The 20093-nt window shown below is 47.6% G+C and overlaps 1 protein-coding gene across 1 annotated transcript in view; it reads right to left on the bottom strand.

Moving 5' to 3' along the window:
- Window positions 1-20093, bottom strand: part of CSMD2 (CUB and Sushi multiple domains 2) — a 580178-nt gene that overhangs the window by 144650 nt on the left and 415435 nt on the right. Inside the window, exon 25 of the mRNA XM_040974400.1 lies at window positions 15948-16074. Coding sequence (XP_040830334.1) covers window positions 15948-16074 — 127 coding nt within the window. The remainder of the gene's footprint in view (window positions 1-15947; window positions 16075-20093) is intronic.

The raw sequence follows: 20093 nt of genomic DNA on the forward strand, positions 1-20093 counted from the left end.
CCTTGGGACCCTGCACCCATGTAGGAGACTTGGAAGAATCTCCTGGTACCTGGCTTCGGAATGAGCTCAGCTGTCAGGAGCCATGTACTATAGCCACACTGAAGCCATGTCAGGAACCATGTACAGTAGCCACATTGAAGCCATTTTTAATATAGAACTATGGGCCAGTGGAAAACTCCTGGCTGGCTAGATGCTTGGGAAAGAAGTTATGAAACTAATCACACGCTTAGCTTCAATTGTTTGTAGCAACTGTTTCAGAATGTGATTTATGCTGTACCTGCCGACATCTTGTTACTGATTACCAATGCTATTGTTGATATGCTGGTTACTATTGTTGATATGGTGGCTGCTCAAGAACAATCGGTCTTGAGACCATGGCTTGCATCCCAGTTTCTCCTTTCCTCCCTGAGCCTTAGTTAATGAAGAATATAAAAACCCTCAATTAAAATCAATAAACTGACAGCTTGATCAGACATCCTGTCTTGCTGTCCATTCTTCGTGTCTCTTGTCCCCCATTCTCTCCTAGGTAGTTGTGAACCCCATTGACTGTCCTGCTGGACGGGACACTCAGCTATGGCTTGTTGTAGCTGTTTTTGGAGCAGTGGATGGAAGATCTTTCTCTCTGTCTCTTCTTCTCTCTCTAAGTCTGCCTTTCCAATAAGAATTAAAAAAATCTTATTAAAAAAAGAGCCTCCCCTGCTCTCCTCTCCTCAGGATACAAGTGACTGCATGTAGAGACATCATTCAGGATAATCTTTTCATTTTGAAATTCAGTAACATTTACCAAGATAACTTTTCTAAATGAGCTAACATTTGCAGGTGCCAGGTATCAGGACCTGATATGGTGATGATACTGTGATGGTTTACGAGTTGTCTAAGAAGCCTAGGAGTGGCTGTTTGGTGTGTCTCTCTGAGAGCAGTGGGTGAATTTTGTGCATGAATGACATTTGCTGCTGGAATTGACCATTGTGGGCCCTCACCAATGCACTGACTTGGGCTTGGGATGTGCAAAGGAAATCTGTGATGGGTGAGATCGGTCTTGTCCTTTGGCAAGCGACTATGAGAATCCGCTGAGAGTCCATGATGTGCTTGCTCCTTCACCAGGTGCTTCGAGGAATTTTGATTACTATCTTTGCCATGGTTTCACTTTTCATCAAGTCTCAGCACGTTCATTTTGCCTGGAATTCTACGAATCCTCGCAAATCATAGAGGATGCTTTAGCACTGGTTGGCCCTCTCTCTGTCCCTGCTCTCAGGGATTTGCTGGCAGTTTTTGTCTCATAGTTCTACTGCTCCACTTCACCATTCTTAATTTTTGCTGCCTGAGTGTCACTTTGTCTTTCATGCTTGGCTACTTTCCTTTCATTACTTTGACTTTCATGCTTGCAAATCAATGCTGTCTTAGGGAGACCCTCTCACCCATCTGGTCTTCTACTCTCAAGTTTTCATTTCTTCGGAGGCAAATGCTGCTACTGCGAGTGTTACCGGCTAGTATGTGCTTAGTTTCTGCCATTCCTGAATTGTCTCCAGCACTGTTTCTCTTAGGAACATCCCTCAGCCACTTCATCACCCATCTTCTATGTATTTTGAATATCTTCTACACATTGCTCATATTTAAAGGAGAATCTTATGCACATCTCCACTGGCACTTTCTTTGGTCTGTGATAGTAAAACACCGCAGAGAAAAAAATATACCTTTCCTTTCTTTTAAGGGATTTGATTCTTGTTTTTAAGAATGGTATTATTACCGGTTTGCTGTATATTATTTTCAACTCACAACACTATTGATTTTTTGAGCTGACATTTAAATAAAATTTCTATGACAGTCAGACTTTATGACTCTACCAAATAAGGTATCAGGACCTGATATTTGGAAGGTCATCCTCCTACTGCGACGGTTTACGAGTTGTCTAAGAAGCCTCCGCGCGGCTGTTTGGTGTGTCTCTCTGAGAGCAGTGGGTGAATTTTGTGCATGAATGACATCTATCTCTATCACTAAACTAAAAAATAACAGGACTGTACTCCAGCATGACAAGAGACAAACTTGAACCTGTGTTTGAAAGGGACAAGTCCGTCCTGGTCCAGTGTGATTACGCAGCAAAGTAAGTGCAATGCTTTGGCTGAGATGTTTTCTGTCCTCAGGAGAGACGTCAGAATCTATTTCTGGGCTGGTATCAGCATCAAGCTGATGGACAATGCACCCACGCAGGGCGACTCTGCTGGGGTGTTGGGCTCCAATTCTTTGTAGCAGTTTGTGTTTCCTGTTCCAGATGTGTTTAACAAGGCTGTTTCTACCCACCAGGCTGGCCACAATCTCTCATTCCAATTTCTGAGCTCTTCTTGGCTACTTCTTGCTTTGCTGAAATCTTGACTCCGACAAAGGACTCCCCAGCTGTGTGCATTTATCTGTTCCCTCCCTGTAGGAGGTCAGCACCTGCAGTGCAACTACACTGACTTGCCCTGCTGCAAGTGTAACTTGTTGTGGCTGCTCTAAAAGCAAGCTCCTGGGAGCCTTCTAGCCAGAGCTGCAAGTACCAGCTTCCCTCCCAGGGCCTTCTGCTTCTTCCAGGCTCATTGTCCACTTGCTGCTTGGTGGGAGGCAATGCTGGCCACTGTGGGGACCTGCTGCACCCTGAGTGATCTGAATGGCGCAGTGACCTGAATGTCTGTCTTGTCTGGCCTTGCATCCTCCTAGGAGGACAAGTTCTGCCAGGCAGGGGTTCCAGTTCAGCAACAACACACCCCTCCTCTGGGGACTCCTGCTGTGTGCTGACCAACATCTGAGCGTGCACTTTATCTCTAGGCTGTCCTGTGCATTAATCATTGAGCAGTATGCCTGTAGTTAACGTCAACCAACAAGGGCTATTTGATGAACACAAGCTCAATGGCTATACAGACATCAGGAGTCAAAGCCCAGGTGTCCAGGAGCAACACATTCAACCCCCTTCACGTTCTCTCAACTCTGGAGGGAAAGCCCATCTGCACAGGATCTTTGCTGTCCCCTTCCCTCCCTCCCTCCCACACAAACCTCACTCCCCTCCATGTGACAGCTGTCCCTGGCTATCAATCTCCAACCAGATTTATAGGCAGGTAGTGTTAGTTATTTAAAAGAATGTAAGAGTTCTAGTTTTAGGTTATAGGATATTAAGAGACTTTACGCGCAGCTAATTCTCGCAACCTGGTTCTTTACCGTGAGCTGAAAACACCAGACGCAACGACATATCTTAGGAAGTTTATTCCAGCGAGGCAGGAACAGGGGAAGGGGGAGGGGGAAGGGAGGTAAGAAGGAGGAGAGGGAGAGCAGGGGAGAGGAACCAAGGAGAGAGCAAGAGCAAGAGAGAGAGCAAGAGAGAGCAAGAGAGAGAGAGAGAGAACCAAGTGGGGCAGGAACAGGGGAAGGGGAGGGAAGGGAGGAAGAGCAGGGGAGAGGAACCAAGGAGAGGAAGAGAGAGAGCAAAAAGGGGCGAACCGCACCTGGGGGCCTTTTTTGTCTGCCAGTTGTGGGGGGCGGGGATTGGGAGGGATTGAGGTTAAGGCCCCAGGGGATTGGTGCCTGCAGGTGAATGCCTGGGGATGATTGGGGAGTGGGCGAGGTTGGGGAAGGGGCTGGGAGATTGGGGGTGGGATTCTCAGGTGGAATGCCAGGTTACATCTGATTGGTGGATGGCTGGACTGGCGCGAATTCTGTGAGCAGTGAGGAAGAAGAAATGGCGCAGGGTCCAGGGTGGGATATTGGAATAAATCCTTATAGGGTGGAGTAAGAGATAAGTGGTAGCCTTTCTTTTAAAAAAAGTATCGTAATATCGTATAACCTAAAAATAGAACCCTTACATTCTTTTAAATAACTAACATTTGGTGCCGTGACTGGTCGGTTTCCCCCGGCACTTGGCCACGTGGCCTTCGGGCCTTTGGCCACTACCGGGACCCGAACCGTGAGAACTGTGATCAGTGTTAACTGTCTTCATCTGCGCCACCGAGACTCGTCAGCAGCCATCAGAATCCGTCTCCATCTGCCTGCTGGTTCGTGAATTCATCTCCAACGGCCTGTTCCTGATTTCGCCTGCTGGTTCCAGAATTCTCTACCTCCACGTGGCCGTTCCTGAGTTCATCTAACTTGACCGTGCAGGCATCTGCATCCATCCAGCAGCAACGTTGCCCAGACGCGTGCTCCCCGGTACTCCATCTCCACGCGGAGCATACGAGGTATTCCCCATCTTTCCGAATGCCACGTTGTTGCATGCATGCACTGTTGTAGATAGGGTTGCCTTCCTCAGCCCTTGGAGTTTTGGGTTTGGCTTGGCATATTTGTGCTCCTCTGAATAGGTCTGATTTTCCACTTCTGGGAGTTTTTGGGAGACCGGTTCTGTAAACCCCGGCCGAGTGCCGTGTCTCTAAGCCACTGGGTTGAAGTCCCCCGACCACTGGGTCACTCTGGGGGCCCCCCTGTACCTCCGAGTCGGGCCACTGGGCTGTTAACGACTTCGGATACAGGCGGTGTTTGGGGACCTGGCTCGTCCCTTACGTAGGGGGTGACGACCTTCTATGAGAGCCGTCTTTTCCTGACCACTGGGTCTGACCACTGGGTCATTTTTACGGACCACTGGGTCCACCATGGTAAACCCCAGCCGGGTGCTGTGTCTCTTAGCCACTGGGCGGAAGTCCCCCGACCACTGGGTCACTCTGGGGGCCCCCCTGTACCTCCAAGTCGGGCCACTGGGCTGTTAACGACTTCGGATACAGGCGGTGTTTTGGGACCTGGCTCGTCCCTTACGTAGGGGGTGACGACCTTCTACGAGAGCCGTCTTTTCCTGACCACTGGGTCATTTTTACGGACCACTGGGTCCACCGTGTAATTAGTCCTGAGTTGTAATAATGGGAGCTATTTTTTCGTTGCTAGTTCCTCCCAACACCCCTTTGGGCTGTCTTCTAGCAAATTTAGACACCCTTGAATTGGCTTGTTACCTAAAACTTTAATATGCCTCTGTGATGTGGATTGGCCCCAGTATTCCCTAGCTAACTCCTTCAAGTGGCCAGTTAATGGCATTTCGCATCCGGACATCTTTCGGAACCTAGCTCATTGCTGCATGCATTCGGAAAAATCGGGGGAAGTCTCATTCCCTCTTCACTCTCGGCTTTCTGTCTGTCTTTTCCGTAGTTTTCCAGCTATGAAGTAGGAAACCCCAGTGCCCTCTTCCAGGGTCCTGGCGCCACGTGCAACCGCCATCTTGTCCTCCATGTGCAGTCGACCCCCACCCTCTCCCTCTGTCCGCCATCTTGCCTTTTCTCTCCCTGCCATCCCCCACTATCTGAAGGTCTCCATTTGCTCCCCACTGGGAAGCAAAGATTTCCTGTTTAAAACTTTTCTGTTTTAGCCCTTAGCCTAACTTGCTCTCCCAGTTTCTTTTGTCTTGACCACATCCAAACACCCTAAGGGCCTACATTTCTGTAGCTTTCCCTCCCACCCCTTAGCAGAGAGGGGTGGAGTAAGAGATAAGTGGTAGCCTTTCTTTTAAAAAAAAAAAAAAAGAAAAGAAAAAATGCAACTTGTTCTGTAACTTAATGTAATGTGAAGTAAATAGATGCTTACGTTTGTTTCTAGGTTCCAATAGATACTATTGCATCCATTGCAGATAGAGCTAAAGTTAAACAGTAAGCTACAGGTTCCAACTGAAAGCATCTTTAATTTGGGTTACTGAAAGCAAGATATAATTCTAAATAACTGGTAACTTTAAACTGATAACTTTAAAGCATTTTGAAACTTTAAACTTGTTTTTCAAAGGCTGTTACAAAAGCTGTTTTGTTTTATAATGTATGTTAATTGATATACATGAACATGTTTACTTGGCAAGCTATATAACCTATTCTACTTGACTTATAGATGAAAATTGCTAAGTTAAATCTTAGTTTTGTAAATAATTCCTTGAGATTAGGGCCACAGAGAAATCCTCCAACTTCTTAGAATGCTTGAGGAATGACTGAGTACATTCCATTAGATCCTATACAGAAAAGAATAGGTGCTGTATAGATGCTAGATTCTTAACTACCCTGGACGTTAGGACAGAACTTTAGAAACTTACAAATGGGACCTGAACGTACCCTGATATCCTCTTAAAGGGGTCACTCTGGTCTTTTACCTTAAAGATCAGGAGAGGATCCCATGGCAGAGCAGGATGAGAGAGGTGTGTGCTCCTGGTTCCAGTGAGACCCCCGGAGGCCTCCCAAGTGCTCTTCGTTGCAGAAGCAATGGACACTTCGCCAGGAATCATCAGAAAGGACACCCAGGGCCATGTCCCAGCTACCAAGGAGGTCACTGGAGATGTGACTGCCCCTGAAGGCCAAGTACTTCAGGTCAGTCATTTCCCATTGGATCTCCCACATGGGACAGAAGCAGCCCTGGAACCTGCACAGGCGGACTTCGGTGACACCACGGAACAGCACCCAAGAGTCACGGGTGGTTCTCACAGTGGAGGGAAAACTAAGTTTCCATCTGGACACTGCCTTCTCTATCCTAGCTAGCTTTGGCTTCTTCCCTCTCTTACAGTGACCATCAGGGTCTCTCAGGAGCCCCAAATTAGCTTAGGTGACAGAGTAATCTAGAAGCTCAGAAAAGAAGCCATTTTGAGGGAAAAGTTAGTTAACCTGTAACTGTTCAGCCTGCATCAGTGACCAGGCTCCTGATAGACGTGCTTGCCATCTCGCTCTTCAGTTTTACTAGACTTCACTGAAGTAGGATCCCTGAACTGTTATAAGGTAGACTTCATGTCCTCCTTATTTGCCGAGTTATTTTGGATTTCTTAGTTCATCTACTTAAGATTCTTGTGTTCTTCAATTGCCAGTACATGGTTTGTTAGTCTGTAAGTTAGTAGATTGCTTGCCTCTGCCTTAAAGTGTGTAAAGTTCTGTGAAATCATGTTGGAATACTATAAACTGCTGGGTTATTATAAACGAAATAGTTAAAATCTTGTGCCATCTACAATGTGACCAGTAGATCTTGTAACAGAATGTTTTAAGTGCTGTGCTTTATGTTCTAGGCTAGATGTCTTCCTGAGACTCTTAGGGCTTACAACGATTGGTAAAGTATAATTGTTTAGAAAAATCAAGCACTTGCCCATTCCCTAGCTAGATGCAAAACTACTATAGCATTTCCAAACGGAAGTTGGCTTGCATTTACCTGTATGTTCTGATGCCACATACTAATCCTTTCATTGTTTCAGATAACAATTTTATACAACCGAAAAGGTTTCATGTGTTCCATTGCATTCATTGGGTATGTTTCAAAATTTGGGATGTGAAATAGTTTAGTTAAACCTAATATAAATCTAGTCCATTGTTTTAATCTAATGCAATGTTTCCTCTGACAAAGGTTGAAACCGGACAATTCTTTTATATCTAAGCTTGAAAGCCCAAGTATTCCAACTGGGTTTCTAACTGAACTCATGACCTGCTAAGTTGGGAAAGATTATAATTCTAATATGTTTTCTTATCTAGACCAAGAAAGAGAAGCCTTCAAGTGCCAGGCAGTAGTACTTCAGACATCTGATGACTTCTACCTTCTACCAGGAACCTCTAGAACCCCCCTACTGCTACAGTTGCTCAACGCCCCCTTTCAGCTCGAAGAAGCTAGAGCGGTCGTCGTCCCGTTATCCCTGTTCACTCCTGTTGGAAATGTGAGGAGTTAGATAGTATGATAGGCAGTCAGGGTCTCTGGTTCCTGGTGAAGCTACTTTGCATTGACCGTTCAGGAGTAATGAAGAATCCAGTATAACAAGGCCTGGCTAACAGAAAATGAACTCAAGCCAGCTTTTCAAAGGGGCTCTTAATAACCCTTCCCTCCATTCCCATCCACTGAAATGTAAAAATTTTTTTTTCTAATCAAACCATTAACCAGTTTCTTTTGCAGGACTAGAAGTGTTCCTCCGTCTCCCATTCCACCTACCAGGCTGCAACCACTGCCAAGATGAAACAGCTCCTGGAAGCCATAGAGAACAATGCCCCTCTTCCTTTATATATAACAAAAGGGAGGAATATAAGGATTTATTCCAATATCCCACCCTGGACCCTGCGCCATTTCTTCTTCCTCACTGCTCACAGAATTCGCGCCAGTCCAGCCATCCACCAATCTGGCATTCCAGATGTAACCTGGCATTCCACCTGAGAATCCCACCCCCAATCTCCCAGCCCCTTCCCCAACCTCGCCCACTCCCCAATCATCCCCAGGCATTCACCTGCAGGCACCAATCCCCTGGGCCTTGACCTCAATCCCTCCCAATTCCCGCCCCCCACAACTGGCAGACAAAAAAGGCCCCCAGGTGCGGTTCGCCCCTTTTTGCTCTCTCTCTTCCTCTCCTTGGTTCCTCTCCCCTGCTCTTCCTCCCTTCCCTCCCCTTCCCCTGTTCCTGCCCCACTTGGTTCTTTCTCTCTCTCTTGCTCTCTCTTGCTCTCTCTCTTGCTCTTGCTCTCTCCTTGGTTCCTCTCCCCTGCTCTCCCTCTCCTCCTTCTTACCTCCCTTCCCCCTCCCCCTTCCCCTGTTCCTGCCTCGCTGGAATAAACTTCCTAAGATATGTCGTTGCGTCTGGTGTTTTCAGCTCACGGTAAAGAACCAGGTTGCGAGAATTAGCTGCGCGTAAAGTCTCTTAATATCCTATAACCTAGAACTAGAACCCTTACATTCTTTTAAATAACTAACAGGTAGTAGAACTCAAGTTCTCATTGTAGCCAGGAGCCTTAGAGCAGTTTGGCTGGGCTCCTCCCTGGTTTCCCAGCCAATCTACCCTGTGGGCTGCCACCCTTAGTCTTCCTGGTCACTTCACCTGCTTGGTGAGCTTTCAGGAAATAGCTACTTTTGTCTTTCTCCGGCCTGGGGGGCCCTGCCCTCAGCCCTGCATGGTGAGCTCTCACTGCTCCTTAACCTGGAGCTCCAATCAGTCTTCTGCTCTGTTACAGCCAGAATCCCGGATTCACAGAGAAGTGGCTAGACCGCATTGTGTGTAGATGTCCATGATAGTGCTTATCACCTTTGATTAATATCTGTGACAGACACTGTAGGTTGGCAGTACACATCCCAACCACTTTTATGCTTCTGCTGCTGAAACTGTAACAGTAACACAAGTTCTACTGAGGAGACAGAGGGAAATATCTCCAAGGACCCCTGTACCTCCTAAACAAGCAACCACACAAGCCCTCAGGATGACAGAGTTCTGCACCCTCTCCTCTTCCCTCTTCTTTCAGACTGGATGTAGACACAGCCCAGAGCGGCAGCAGCCGACAGGTAACCATGAGGAAGAAAGCCTGAGGATGGCACAGCCTGAAGGAAGAGGCTGGTACTCAGAGCAGCTGACCAGAGAAAAACTAGCCCTCACCCAGTGAACCCAGCTGTAGCAGTTTTTCTATCTCTATCACTAATTGATGAAATTCCTATGATGCTGACACTTCAAGGGGAAAGTTTGTTTCTTTATTGATATTTATACTCCCAGAGTCTGGCAGAATGCCTAGCACTGAGTCAATTCTCACAGTTCTTAGACTGAACTGTATGTCCTAACTGTCTTCAAATGTTCCCGCAGCTCCTCAGGACATGGAAGATCATATGCCAGCTGCTCAAGACTCCTTGTCCCCACACGCAGCTCCAGCCCAGCCAGTGAAGGGCCTTCAGTGCTCTATCCTGCCCTACATTCATACTGCTACTCAAAACACCCCCAGCTGGGGTGGCCACCTATGCACCTACAAGTGAGCAGACTTGGCTCCTTCCTCCAATCGCTGACTCTCACCTGGCACCAGCATCTTGCCTGGGGCCCTTGTGTGAGTGGTTCTTCCCTCGGATGTGAAAGTTTGGAAGAAAAGGCCAGGCCCTCACTCCATCTATTTCCCACCTCGCAGCAGCAGCAGCATACGTCTCTGGTATGGAACAGATGCTCAGTGTGTGACTGGATGGATGAATGTGGACCAAGGCCAGAGAGCAGACTAGAACTAGCCAAGCCTGCAGCTGGACAGAAGGGGCTCAAAGGCCACAGTAGCACAAAGCATGAGATCTTCAGAAGGTCATCTCTCTTCTCTGGGCTTTGACTGTTTCGTGTATAAAAAGGGGGAAAACAATCCCATACCCAGAACCTTGAGATACAGGGTGAATCTTAGCCAGAAGGGCAGGACCAAGAGCCAAAGTCTTTGCTGCCCTTTCTCTCCCCATTCTCACTAGAGCCGCTCCATTCAAGGATAAAACCCGACCTCCAAGCTAGGTGCTGTCATGAGGTCCCAGCATCCAGGCTGGATCTCCTGTGCCCTATGCCTCCTAGCTCAGGTGAAGAGGTGTGTGTGTGTGTGTGTGTGTGTGTGTGTGTGTGTGTGTGTGTGTGTGAGTGGGTGAAGTTCATGGCTCTGTCCTCCTTTTGTGAGCTGCTGGGCCTCAGTCCACCAGTCTGCCCACCATGCTCTTGACACTTTGGAAGAAAACTGCTGCTGCTGATGGTCCCTGAGTTCCGGTAGGAGCTTGTCTACCAGCCCACTGGGGTCATGCATGCCCCGGAAACCCCGCCCCCGCTGCCCCCTCATCCAGCTCACAGCAGGCCCAGGAGAGGGCCTGACTACAGATTCCTAGAGCTCTTCTTCCACCCTGCCTCCTGGGCACTCCTGGAAAAGCACCGTCCTCACCCAGCTTTCTATGGTGAACCTGTCCGCAGAACCTTCTCGCCATGCCTCCCGCTTGGCCAGGGCTGGGGCAAGGTGGGGAGAAGACCTGGAAGTCTTGTCCTGTCTGTTGATTGGAAACATTCTCTTGGGCCGTCCTGGGGGCCACTGCACACCGTGTCCTGTCTGGCACAGCCACTTCCACCCACAACTGATAGGGTTGCCTATCAGCTAGGACTCTTGAGCAGAGACCTACACTGTACCCAAAGGATGCCTTGCCTAGATATCATCAGTAACTTCAGGGAGCACCCTAGTTCCAGTGGGAGCTCTCATCATTTGGAGCCGGCATGCCAGGCATAGTCTAAGTGCTTTATACAATGAACTTTCAAAAAATAATTCATGGAATGTGGATGTTGAGAACTAACTACACATTTTTTTTGCATCCAAATCAACTTTATCTCGCTACTTCATTTTCCATGAGCTTTTGGGAAGCCCTGTATATATTAACTCACTCCTCATAACAGCGTACAGTAGGAACTATCTTCAATCATCTTTTTACAGACCAGGGAAGGGAGGCACAAAAGGCCTTAAAGGGCTTTCCAAGCTGTTGGGAACAGCTCTTAGCTGAAGGAACAACAAAGCTTGTGGGACATAAAGAACCCAGCTGAATACTGGGACCCACACAAGGAGACACAACAAAATGTAAATAGTATTCTCAGAGAGATGCAAGATGATAAGATACCAAGGACAATAAAAATGAGCTGTCAAAGCAGTCTGAAGACAGAACCAGTAGTTTCCTAGAAATAAAAATGAAAACAAGATTTCCACAACAAACAGGGAGTAAATAACAAGTTAATTACTGCTGAGCACTGAAGTCATGAAAACACAATCTCTCTGGCAGGATGAAAAGAGGATAGAAAATTTTCAACTCACAAGAAGCCAAACAAAGTCACAGTAATCAGTTAATCAGATCTGCACTAACAACAGGAAATGCTTAAAAATAAAAGATGGCAATAAGAAAGCATAAATATATGGTTTGAATGGAGGTATTATGCGTATTAAGTATGAGAAGTCTAGAACCCTACACTCATCAGGTTTTCAAATATTGATTATATATTCATAAAGCCAAACGTTTGAAAAAAATGCAAAAGGCGCAATGTCATAAAAATAATAAATAAAAGAATATACACAAAGATGTAACCATATAATAACTTCTTGTACATTCTCAAATAGTTGTGGATCCTCAGATGGAAATGGAAATGCCAGATTAGACCAGCCGAGCATTCATATGAAAGACTCTGCTCGAGCAGAATGTGATCTGGTAGCCGCAGCACACCCCTGTGTGCCTTGGAGCATCAATGTGGTACAGCCTAAGAGGACCAATAGCATCTGGTGATGCTGCGTGGGACCGTCAGCAGGTCTTGGCAGGGACTAGTGGGGGAGCTGTTGACTGCCGCAGAATCTGGAGGCAAATTTTAAAAACATCAAAAGTTTCTTCCTAAGAAACTATCCCAAGGAAGTAATTGCACAACGATCCAGAGAGGCATGTGTACAGATGTTCACTGGAGTGGAAAAAATGGAAAATATCCGCTTTATCAACAGGGGGTTAGTTAAATAAATGGCAGCTGTGCATACAGTAGAGTTCTCTGCCACCACTCTGGAGGACAGGGCAGATCTGTCCATGCTGACATAATAAGATGATGATAAATGATGAAGTGGTGAAACAAAAGGCGAGTTACTGGGCCATGCATGGGGATGACCTTGTTTCAGAAATTAGACTCGCTGCATGTGATTTGTATAGATCAGCACACAAAACAGCTCAAAGGAGGAAGAAGACAAGTGTGTGTTGGTGGTGATGTCACTGGGGCCTGTGCAGGAAGAATAGAGTCACACTGCTGGGGCATAGGACCGTTCCTCGGTATATTTGTTTGTTGCTTGCATTTTGAACTCTAAAGATGAATATTTGAGGGAGAGAGAAGACACCGAGAGAGAGAGAGAGAGAGAGAGAGAGAGAGAGAGAGGAAAGAGGAGAAGGAGGAAAAAGTAAGGGAGAGAAAGAAGGGAGGAATTGATGGAAGAGAGAGAGAGAGAGAGCACTGGCCTAATGCGGGCAGGTGCACATGTGCAGGCTGCCCCACTAACAGGGATGACAGGCTGGGTGGGGGACTGAGTGAGGAAAGAAGGGGCCCTGTCCCCTATGTTGCCTTGCAGTATTTCTTAGGTGGGGACCCTTTGATGCCTTATTAGCATCATTACCTGCTTAGAGGTGGCTATGGCCCCAAGGATTTTTGCAGAGGAGGACTATTGTCACTCCCCTGCCAGGTACACACACACAGGTGCACGCACACACAGGCGCACACACACACACACACACACACACACACACACACTCACTTCACATGATCTGTGAGCTCACATCTCTCATTGTTTGAATCTAGAGCTGGCACTTCCTGTGCCTGTTTTGCCCTTCTCTTCTGAGGGCAAGGGAGGGTGGGGCTGCCCATCCCCCACATCCATTATTCTCACAGTGGAAACAGGGCCCACTCCAACCTCGTAGTTCTGGATTCCTAGAGATGCAATGCCACATGTCTTAGGGGCGCTCACTTCCTCTATGCTACCTTCTCCCCGAGAAGTTGGTCAGTGTATTCAAGACCAATGCATCATGGCTCATGAGTGACTCAGAAGAAAACAAAGAGAGAAAGGACAATGAGAAGACAGAGAAGGAAGCAAAAAGGGGCAGGAGAATGAGAAGAAAACTCCACTTTCTCATTCGCTGAGGACAGCAAGGTCTGCTGGTGGGACTGCTCATGGCCAGTTAGTCCCCTCTTCTACTGGCTCCGAGGACTGGCAGCCTCTGCGTGTCTGTATTCTATATCCTCCGTTCCTCAGGCGAGTCAGTGAAGACAAAGATGCTAAGGTGCCTTGTATTTCTAATGGGTGTCCTATTCGGAGTTCCACAGAGGTGAGGCCTAGCAGTAAATGAAACATGGACAGGGAAGCATGGCAACGGTGAATTGGCAGTTTTGTAAGTGTTTGTAAGTTGTTCACTGCATGTCTCCTAGACCATTTATATTGCTGGGGAAGCTGGAACATAGGTCTTCAGTCTAATGTTTAGACTTCATAGTAATGACCATTTGTTCCTCAGGGTGTGATTCAGATTGGATTGCCACGTGGATTTGTCATTTGCTAGATTCTACTGGGTTCTGCCGCCAGCAAGCTTGGTTCATAGACTCATTAATATATCCTAGACTTGTCCGGCATGATCCCTCTTGCACCCTGCAACAGCCTCCTCTCCCAGGAAGCCTTCTGCTCCCACTCATGTCTCTCCTTGGTCCCCTTTTCCTGGACATCTCATATTCCTGTTTCCTTCCAAGGCAAGCTCTGTCTGTGTGTGCACATGCACTTCGTTGTCCACAGTGACAAGGTCCTGCTCATTTGTATAGTGAATGATCAGTAAATGGACAGCTGTGACATGGAGGACTGAATGAAGGCCCAAGTTAGGAAGGTGGGGCGATCTCTTAGTTTGCAGCTGTGTACACTAAAGCAAAAGTCAGCATGGCCTCAATATGCTCATGGTTCATCCCAAACTTCCTGAACCAGTGCTCATGTTACCATCTTTCAACCCGAGCTCTGCCTTACTCAGTCCCCAAATACCTGTGCCAGGAATGAAGAGACATGCAAAGATGAATTTGGCATGATCTGCATGTGTGGTGGGGAGGTATGTGGGAGTGCAGGCTAAAGTCACAGTGGCCCTGGCAGGCTGGGTTGTGAGGTACAGCAGGACATGCCGTGGGCAGGCTATGCTTGGATGGTGGCAGGTCAGATGTGCTTCCAGAAAGTAACCCAGTAGTTGGGTACAGGAGAAGTGGTTATACATGAACTAATCCCCAAGGGCGCAAGGTCCCTACAGGTACTACTGACATTTTGTACATGGTTTAGCTCAAAAGCACACAAAGCAAATGCGCGTGCGCACACACACACACACACACACACACACACACTTCTTCAATGTTACTTAAACTGAGTCTAAGGATGTTACACACTGGTGAGTCTATGAGCATCTTTGTCGCTGGCAGCAACAGGCCTAGACAGTTAGGTCTTCCTAATTGAAAACTCGCGAGGGCACAGCCATACTCTGAGCTGCAGTTGGTCCCCTTTCTTGGCGTCTTGCTGCTCCCAACCCTCAATGCTTCCTTCTGGGATCACTGCATGGACTCTTGGGGGTTGCTTTCCCATGAACTCTGCACACTGTACACAAACCGGATGGACTGGCCCTACTCAAGAAGTTACTCTGGCTCCCTCTTACCTACTGCATTGAGGATCTCTATAACTGGGCTACCATCTAACTGTGCAGCTTTATCTGCACTTATCTGCTCCAGTCAAGCTGTTTCCTCCCCAGTTCCCTTGTCGGATTCTCTCTCTGTTCTCACGCCTCTGCTCACACTGCTAGCCCAACCTGTTGTTCTTATTAGTCACCTCAACCACAGTGCCAGGCCCTGAGTTGCCAGCACAGCGTGGAGCATCAGGACCTAGACTCAAGTCCCAGGTTTCTGATTCCCTTTGCTGTGCATGCTCTTGGAATCTCAGGGCTCTCAACTATAAAATGGAGGAAAATGATGCGTATTGCTAGGCCTTGTGAATATTATGATCATCAATAGGGACATTGTAAAGTTAGTTAGACAGACCCTGTGCTCAACAGAAGATGACATTTTTTTTTCTGAGTTTTTAAGAAATTTCTATTAAGCAGGTGCTTCTATGGGAAGGGAGTTGTATTCTGAAGGAACAAACAATCACTTTACAGGCACTGCAGGTATTTTCTTTCCCATTCTTCCATTATCCAAAACACAGGCATTTTTGTCCTCATTTAACAGACGAGGAAACTCAGACTGAGTAATGGAAGTAATCGGCAACCAGATTTTCCAATCAGCTGAGAAATAAGCCGTGACCACAATTAAATATTTAATGCTCTCCGAGCACCACGCTAGGCACAATGCATGTAGTGAGTCATCTCTGTGCTTTAGTCCAAGAGTCACACTGCATGAAGGGAGATGCCAACAGTAAACACAAGAGTTGGGGTTCAGATCCAAGCCATCAGTGACTTGGTTATAACAGGCTGTGAAGGCTGGGAGCTGTCTGGCTTGGCGTATAACAGGCTGTGAAGGCTGGGAGCTGTCTGGCTTGGGGCTGCAGCTCTGTGAGGCTCAGAGCCTTTCCAGCTTTTCTATGGGACCAGCCCAGGCCTGAGTTCACATCCTGAGGGCCTCCATGGGAGGTGGGCAGGGTGGGGTATTAGCCACCAGGCCTGGTGATGCTGCTACTGCTGACACTTACCCGATGGTGCAGCCGGCGTCTGCCTCGATGATCCAGATGCAGTTGAGATTGTGTTCGTAGGGAGCTGGGTAGCCGGGTGATAGCACTTGTCCAGATGTCTCTCCTTTCACTGTCCCTCCACACTCAGCTGAAAGAAATCCCAAAAGAGTGAGCTTGGTGGAGTGACCCGAGCTGCCAGCAGCCAGTTAGTTGCCCCTCTCGCCTGAATGCCCCTGAGTCCCTCTTGTCCATTCCATGTGATTGAGCACAGGGTGTGAGGACGTGTCTGATGAAACCTGACTGCAGAACCTATAAAGACTTTCTACAATTTTACAATAAAAAGATAAATGACCCAATTAAAACATGAGCAGAGAAACTAAATAGACACTTCTGAAAAGAAGATATATGAGTGGCCAACAGGCCCGTGAGAAAGTGCTTCCTATCATTAGTTGTGCAGGAGACGTGCATCAAAGCAGCAATGAGATGACATGTTACAGTCACTCAGATGGCTGTGATAAAGAAGGCAGGAAGAGGTGCAGGTGAGGACACAGAGAAGGTAGAAACCTTTCCATCATGGTTGGAAATGCAAAATGATGCAACTGCCTTGGAAAAGAACTTGGCTATAATTTGGTAGTACCTGGAAGCATTGCACATAGCTAACATATGATCAGCAATTCCTCTCTTGGGTCTATACCAAAGAGAGATGAAAACATATGTCCATGTCCAAACTTGATCGTGTTTATTCATAGCACTGTTGCTCATAATAATCGACCAGTGGCAATGACCCAAATGTCCGTTATCTGGGGAATGTGGTTCTGTCTACACCATGGAATATTAATCAGCCAGAGGAAGAAATGCAGGTCTGATACATGATGCAGCATACTAGGATTTTGAAAACTTGGTAGTAAATGAAAGAAACAGGCTATGTGGTGGGATTTCATCCATATGAAATAGCCAAAACAGGCAAATGCAGAAAGAGAATGTAAATGAGTGGTTGCCAGGACTTGTGGGAGCAAACATTGGGAGTGTCAGCTAAGAGTCCTAAGTTTTTAGGGGGTGGGGTGGGAGATGAAATTGTTCAAAGATCTCATTGTGGTGTCCACCCTTGTGAGTTACACACTTTGAGTTGTGTAGCATGTCACTTGCAGCATAATAGAAAGTTTCTGAGTTCAGGTCTGACTTCCTGTTCTGATACCAACCTCCCCAAAGCCTCCAGAGAAGACCATGTAAGTTGTTCACCAACAGCCAGGAGAACAGAGGTCAAGGAGATCCCCCTTTCTGGAAGGATTCACTGTCCAGTGGAGGAGACTGCACAGGAGGTGCTGTATACCTCCCACAGGCACAGCCATAGAAAGTGGCAGCCAGAGGCGGAAGGGACAAATTCCCCCCAGCACAAAACATGGGGAAGTCCAGATTGAATCAGGTTTCAAAAGAACCTCAAGGGAGGACCAAGAGTTGACCAGGCTAGAGGGTGGGGAGGGTAGCAGAAGTGAGAGAGGGAGGACAGGAGGCAGAGGGCAATGCAGACAGAGAAAAGAGGATGTGCAAAATTCCTGGAGGTGTGGGACAGCATGGCAGGTTAGGGGACAGAGCATGAGCTACGGATTGCACGTTGAGGAGGCATGTCCATCAGGCTGCTGGACAGCTCCTTTGTTATGAGAAAGAGCTGCAGGGTTTACAGTCGTGAATGAGCTCTTTCATAGTGGTGAATGTTGCGTGCTGGGATGATCACCATGACAGTGCTTGAAGGGTACAGAAGGGGTGATTCTGGGGACAGGGAAAAGAGTGACAAGATCTACATGCCCCATCAGGATGGAGCACACAAACGAGGCTGCTGGCTCCTCCTGCTACCTTCACCTTCTCCCACATCCACTCTGCTACAGTCTTGGCTCTGGCCCTCACTTGCTTTAGGCTGATGCAGTTCCCTATTCTCAGCAGTGCCACTGGAGAGGTGTGTATGAAACATGGAAGAGCCACCACCTGCTGGAGTGAAGTCCAAACTCTACACGGAGCCATGAAGCCCTCCAGAGGGCCTCCCTGTGGTGTCCCTGGCTCCTTCCCTTGGTCCAACCGAGTCTGATGAATTCCACAAACCTGGGCAACTGGCTCTCTTCAGGCCTCTGCCTGGATCGAAAAACTTGTCATATATCCTCCTTGTGGGTGCTTTTGTGACACTCCTTTCTCCCCCAGGTGAGCTGACACTGTCCTTTTGGGTTGTTATTCCTCCATTATAACATGAACAGATTTTTTATCATATGAGTGACATGGTATCAAAATCATCTTGTCTCCTCTGTAAGACTCTATGTATGGGAGTTGCCCTGCATTGGACCTTGTCTTTCTCATGTTGCACATTGTTTAGTTTAGTGTTTGCATGTTACAGATGCCCAATATATTTTCTGGAATGAATGGATGAGTGGATGAACAAATGAATGGAAGAAGTTTGTTGCTTCCTAAGACAGTGACTTATATGGGCCTGATCAAGGGGCGTAAGTGCCAGTGAAGAGGAGGTATATGTACTACACAACTATTTAGGAAAGGGCATGAGTAGTGAAGCAAGATTCTGGGGAAAAATTAAAGAAGAGAATAAACTCACAGACTCCTCAAGCATCTCATGGGTCCCATGGCTTTCCAAAAGACAGTAAGAGGTGCTGGGGAGAGAGCCCCCTACCAGCCAGGGTGCTAAGGAAACCAGGTTCCTTGTTCAGTCCTTACTGTGAGCTCTCCCATCTGCTGCTTCTAGGAATGGATGTCAATTTGAAAGACAGCAGGCTAGAATGGTCTATGGCATGGAGTAGGGTGTGAGACTGCATGCTACACAGATTCTGGCCCCACAAATACAGCAGGTGGCTGAGAAGAGGCATGTCCTTGGCTAGAACTTCCTTCCACATTCCCAGAACGTGTTCGTAAGCAGCAGTCCTGGGAGTCGTTTGACCGGGACACCTCCTCTTCTCTCCCCATGCAGTCCTTCTGTCTGGTAGGTGGGCAGGAGCAACCTGGGCAAGGTGCAAGACTGGAAGATGCTGCTCTTTCAGATCTTCTCCCTCCTTCCCATCCTGGAGCTTTGGCTGCTGTGCATGGGTGGCAGTATCTACTCAGCAGTCAAGATGTATCTGAATGTTTTGGCCATGGCAGGCACTTCTAGTAGTCCATGGTGAAATCTGCCACCACATGGCATGTGTAAAAATACACACAGCCTCACTATCCAAACAGCAGTGGGGAGAGTGGGGAGTTTCCATGGAAAAGGCCTCCAAGATTCAGATTCAGAGTCCATATATTCTTACAACCGTTGCTTGAGCGAGTCCTCTAAATCCAGGCCAACTGGCATATTTGCTATGCAAAGCCAGCTTACAGTGATTCCTTCTGCAGGGCAAACCATTATCTTACCACATGAAGCTCACCCTGCTCTGATGGGTATGCCTGTGGCATTGCACAGTGGTCTCCTAATGCAGAAGTCTGCCTGGATGCTCTCCCTCTGCGTTCCTGGCACCTGACAGGGAGCCTGACACAGGCAGGAAAGAAGTGGAAGGATAAAGCGAAGAGATGTGCCAGCAGCCTGGGTGAACCTTAAGGGCAGAGGGAGAGACTAGGGGCTACGTGAGGGTCACTGCTCTAGTCTGTCTACTCTTAGGCCATGAGGCTCTTGGCCTGAGACCCTCTGCAGAGTATCAGTATTGAAACGGCTTCTCCCATGTTGGCCTCTGTGGGGAAAGGGCCAGGGATGGTCACCTGCATCCCTGCACATGCTCAGGCTCTGTGCATTCCACATAACTCCTATCACAGCACTTGTCTTATAAGAGAATAATCAGCTGCCCTGTCTATTCTCCTTGCTTGAACGTGGGTTGTCCAAGGACACGGAGCAGGCTTTATTTTTTTCTCATATTTATTTGCCCTGCATGTACTGTGCATACACCTGTGCCCATTCTGGCACATGGGGCATAGTAGGCACTTAAAAGGTTTGCCAGTAAATGTTTCGCTCTACTAAAGTTAGCTAGAGCTTACATGGACTCACTGAGGTTGTGGGGGGTGGAGAAGGGGATGGAGAAAGGACAGGGCCTGGTGTAAGCAGTGTGGTGTGAGTCCTGAGCCGTAAGGATGTATGAAGTCCAGTCAGTCCAGGCTGACTGATTCTATTTCCCATGACTGCTATGGCCTCTGTCTCTTGCCCTG

The sequence above is a fragment of the Ochotona curzoniae genome, unplaced genomic scaffold, assembly GCF_017591425.1.
Source record: "Ochotona curzoniae isolate NIBS_2020 unplaced genomic scaffold, NIBS_Ocur_1.0 contig_2404, whole genome shotgun sequence".
In the NCBI taxonomy this organism is placed as follows: Eukaryota; Metazoa; Chordata; class Mammalia; order Lagomorpha; family Ochotonidae; genus Ochotona; species Ochotona curzoniae.